General features: G+C 43.7%; 1 protein-coding gene across 1 annotated transcript; it reads right to left on the bottom strand.

Moving 5' to 3' along the window:
- Nucleotides 1-298: 298 nt before the first annotated feature.
- LOC123431231 (geraniol 8-hydroxylase-like) lies at nucleotides 299-4,386 on the bottom strand. Its single transcript, XM_045115054.1, has 2 exons — nucleotides 3,427-4,386; nucleotides 299-1,078 (listed from the first exon to the last, which is right to left on the bottom strand). The coding sequence occupies exons 1-2, from the start codon at nucleotides 4,339-4,341 to the stop codon at nucleotides 473-475; spliced, it is 1,521 nt and encodes a 506-aa protein (XP_044970989.1). The 5' UTR covers nucleotides 4,342-4,386; the 3' UTR covers nucleotides 299-472.
- Nucleotides 4,387-4,982: the final 596 nt, after the last annotated feature.

Here is a 4,982-nt window from a genome sequence, read left to right as displayed (position 1 = left end):
TGTAAAAGTGATATTTCCAAATTATTTTTCTTCTCTTAAAGGTTTCAAATTTTGAATACTAGTCTAGTAGTCATTCACCATCCAACGTGTGTGGCAGATATGTTGTATTTGCTATATGCGGATTTTGTGCAACCGAGGTTTTGCACAAACCTGAAGTTAATTAATTTGGTGGCTAGAATGACATGTAGGAATTTTTTTGTGTTGTTGTCATACATGGATTTTCTGCAGCTGCGGATTTGCATAAACCTCAAATTTAATTTTGGTGGATAGAATGGTGAATATCTTTCTAGGAACAACATTTCAATAACACAACATTTATCAGCTTGTGCATCACTAGAAAGTCAAGTTTTCTAGAAGATTCAATCATTGTCACACATAAATGACGGTATAAATTACATGCATGACACATTTGAGTTATTACATATTAAGAACACCTAAAGCACTCATACAGATTATATTTTTTCCCATCAATTCAAACTGGTGTTGCTACAATACAAAGGGGCACGACCTTAGTTAGTGTGAGGCCAAACTTATCTTCCATGTCAATCCCATCCCTTTCCAGCTCAACCGGGAGACTCCACTTAAACTGATGTAACAACGAAGCAAGCATCAAATGCACCATCCTAGCTGCCAATGTCATCCCAGGGCAGATCCGACGTCCGGCACCAAATGGAAGGAGCTCAAAATCCACACCTCTAAAGTCAATTGTGGAACCCAGAAACCTTTCCGGCATAAATTTCTCAGGTTCATCCCATACGTCTTTATCTCGACCTATGGCCCATACATTTACGAAAACACGTGAGCCCTTTGGTATTGTGTAGCCTGCTATTTTCAGTGTTGCCTCAGGTTGGCGTGGCAACAGGAGTGGAGCAGGAGGATGGAGTCGAAAAGTCTCTTTTATGATAGCTTGAATATAGGGCAACCGAACAATGTCAGATTCTTCAATGTTTCTTCTTTGGCCGATAACTTTTTCAAGCTCATTGCAAGCCTTAGACAATGATGATGGATTTTGAAGAAGCTCGGACATTGCCCATTCCACTGTGCTAGAGCTTGTGTCACTGCCGGCGACAAACAAATCCTAACATGCAAAGTCACATCAATATAGTCTGGCAAATGTAGCTATTTAGATACTCTAAACAGCATCACATAACGTACAACAGAAAATTTGCTAAGTGCGCTATATAACAACAACAAAAATATTTTGAGGTGCACATGACGGTACTGTATGGATGAATTACATAAGCAATAATTCTATTATTTTCATGGCTAAATTTGATATTCTTTCCTTTGCGTTATTATAGAAGTAGTCATTGTTCGTAGACTTATTTTCTTCCGTGCTGGATGAAGTGCGGTCCATGTAACTAAGGGCTATGGTGGGAATTTCAAATGCGGCAAAATACAATAAGGCATGTTTGAAAGAAAGAAAAACATATTGATTTGAGTTTTAGATGATTATATCCTTACTAGCAAAAAGACCCGTGCGTTGCAACGGGAGAAAAAATATCACACGCTTTTATAATCTACAATTGATGGTTTAGAAAAAATATCACACGCTTTTGTAGTCTACAATTATGTTCTTAGTCTATACATTTGCATACTATGGTACATGCATCGTGGGTGGTTAGGCGGATCTCCTTGCCACAAAGTTGCCTCTTTACTCCTGTTATACCAATATAATAAAGCGGAGCCGCGAGTTTGGTTTCCTGCATCATGCATTTATTTTTTTTGCCTGATTTAAGTGATGTATGCGGGCCCATGTGGAAGAAATGATGAATCATGCATCATTGATTTATGTTGCACCTTAAATATTTTTTTAAATAGTTAATAGATAGAAAAAACATCATATTCAGATTCTACGCATTTTTTTAATCAAATTTCATATATAATATGTTGAAATTGAAGTTAAGGTTTAAAAGATATGATTGTTTAAAAAAAATCTATTTCACATGGACTGCGGCTTATTTAATACAAATATTAGGGGGGTTTATGTAAAAATGCAGAAAACGGTTCGGTGTGACTTAAAGTTGGACTGCGGATTGATTACCTAAAACTATGAGGACTGTTCTGCAAAAATGATAGAAAACGGTTCGCTATGATTTAAAATTGGACTGCGGGTTGATTATCTAAAGCTGTGAGGGCTTTTCTGTAAATTGAAAGAAAACGGTTCGATGTGACTCAAATTGGACTGCGGGTTGATTACCTAAAACTATGAGGGCTTTACTGCAAAATGACCGACGACGGACAATAGGAGAGCTACGTGCTTTATTCTTAGGGAAAGATATAGGAAAATTCCAATGGTGATCCTTCTATTCAAGAATAGATGCCACAATTCTTGCAAATTAAATTCTTAACTAGAGGCTACTCTATAGGAATTTTAGTGGCAGAAATATGAACTTCTGAATTTATCAGTTTTCATGTTTTGTGTAGCAAACTTGAATATCTATTACTGGAAGCAATAGAAGCATATATATATATAAATGATATTTGGGTATGAAATTTATGGCACGTTTAATTAGATATAGAGTTTTACTTGGGTATAACCCCAAGTATGCACGAATTTTGAAGTTATTTAAAAAGACTATCATTATAGGCCCTGTTTGTTTCAGAAGTCCAAAGACTTTTTTTAATCCCAACTAAAAAGTATCTAGTCCCTACTCGTTTATTTGCATGGACTAAACAGGGACTAGAGGTCATTAAATGACATGCAAAAAGACCATGTTACCCCTAGTAATGTACTACAAGTTATTAAATGACATGCTAAAAGTAGGAACACTGTTGGAGAAAGTGACAAAAAGTCTCAAAAAGACCCTCGCATAGGGACTTCTTCCTTTAGTCCCAAACAACCCTTTTAGTTCCTAAAAGTCCGTCATGTTTGTTTCACATGGGACTAAAATGAACTTTTTTTAGTCGCTACATCAAAAAGTCCCTGAAAACAAACACCCCCATAATCGCATGCAGCTCAAACCTATCAAATATGTTGATTTGAATATAGAAGACTATATTACCCCTGGGGTGTGTACGGATGCAAAGTTCTTACTCCCCTGTCCAGGTGTATAAAGCATGCGCGTAGTTCTAGATCGTTAATTTAATTATTTAAATATGTATTATATGTAATAAATAATATACCATTAGATTCATATATATGGGATGTAGTTTCTGAATATATATTTTTTATCGCATATAATATATATTAAGTTAGTTAAATTAATAACCTACAACTACGCGCATGTTCTATACACTTGGACGGAGGTAGTAGATATTTCGATGCTAACATTTAAAAAAGGTAATATCATGGCTTTTAATTTTAAATACGCCATCATTTGTTTGACTTTGATCCTCGGCCGGCTCAATCGCCATGGCTGGCCATGTGAATTTCCATCTCAACAGCAACTGCAATTGCAAAACAGAAGAAAAAAATGTTGTTACCGTGAAAAGTGAGCGTAGCGTCGGGCGGTCGAGGAGGTCCTTGCCATCCTCACGCGCCGCCACGTCGAGCAGCACGTCGAGGAAGTCGTTCTTCCTTGGCTGGCCGTCGTCGCGGCGGCGCAGCCTCTGGTCCACCTCGGCGTCGAACACCACGTGCAGCCGAGCGAACAGCCTCGCCAGCCGCCGGCGCGTGCCCTGCAGGTCGGCCGGCGCGAGCACCGGGAAGAAGTCCGACACGTTCGGGGTCCCCACGGCCTCCATGATCCCCGTCACCACCTCCTGGAACTCCCCGGAGCGGTTGTCGTCGTCGAGGCTCGTCAGGTCGCGGGAGAAGATGGTCCGGGAGAGCAGGTTCAGGCTGGTCGTGAAGGCCACGCGCCCCACGTTCACCGGCTTGCCGTCGCGCGCCAGCCGCGCGACGTGGTCCATGAGCTCCCGCACCTTGCCGCTCCGGAGGTGGTGGAGCGCGTCGAGCCGGTGCGGCGCGAAGAGCTCCGTGGCCATCAACTTGCGGAGCGCGCGCCACCGCGGGGCCGGGGGGAGCCAGGGGACGGAGCCGGCCGCGTGCATGCCGGTGGCGTCGGGCACGGACCGGGTGGAGAACGCTGCGTCGTGCCGTTGCAGGAGCTCCCGGGCCATGGCGGGGGAGGAGGCGACCACCGTGGTGACCGAGCCGAGGCGGAGGGACATGAGCGGGGCGGCGTGGGTCATGGCCAGGCGTGCGAGGGAGCGGTGAGGCCTGTCGCCGAGGAGGTGGAGGCTGCCGATGAGAGGCAGCGGGCGCGGGCCCGGCGGGAGGCCGGAGCGCGCGTGGGTGAGGAGGTTGAGGAGGTAGAGGGAGACGAAAGAGACGACGAGCCAGGCAAGCCACGGCGCAAGCACTGCCACGGCCACCATTGTTGCTTCCTTTCCCATGTGCAGGTCGGCCGGCGGCACTGGACAGGCGTCTCTGATGAAACTGCTAGCTAGTCAGTCAGTCACGCAACGCTATTTATGCTTGGTGTAGTCTGAGGAACGGAGACCAAATCTAAGTGGGATTTTGCATCGAGGAAAACCTGGACCCGACGTGTTGGCTGGTGAAGAAGCATAACGACAAAGTAGGATGGAACGATTTTCGCCAAAAAGAAAAGTAAAATATTTAAAATAAGGGAGCTGCTAGGCGTCTACCGATGGATCCGTACTAAACATCGACCACCGAAATAGCCGTTCGATGTACACGCTAACAGCCGTTCGATTTATTTGCTGGCATACGGTTTGATTGCCTCTTCTGATCAATTAATTCCTGAAGCAACGGTCCAGTTGCAGAAACGAGCTCATTGCCCTGCAAAAATCTTTGCATCAGAGGTCGCTCCGTAAAAATCAGCCGTTCGATTTATTTGCTGGCATGCGATTTGATCGCCTCCTCTGTCCAATTAATTCCTGAAGCAATGGTCCAGTTGTAGAAACGAGCTCGTTGCCCCGTAAAAATCTTTGCATCAGAGGTCGTGCCGTAAAAATCTTTGCTACAAATGTCATGTTGCAAAAAACTTTTACAACATATGTGAGGTTGTAGAAAA

The sequence above is a fragment of the Hordeum vulgare genome, chromosome 2H, assembly GCF_904849725.1.
Source record: "Hordeum vulgare subsp. vulgare chromosome 2H, MorexV3_pseudomolecules_assembly, whole genome shotgun sequence".
In the NCBI taxonomy this organism is placed as follows: Eukaryota; Viridiplantae; Streptophyta; class Magnoliopsida; order Poales; family Poaceae; genus Hordeum; species Hordeum vulgare.
This window is presented reverse-complemented; position numbering and strand designations above follow the sequence as displayed.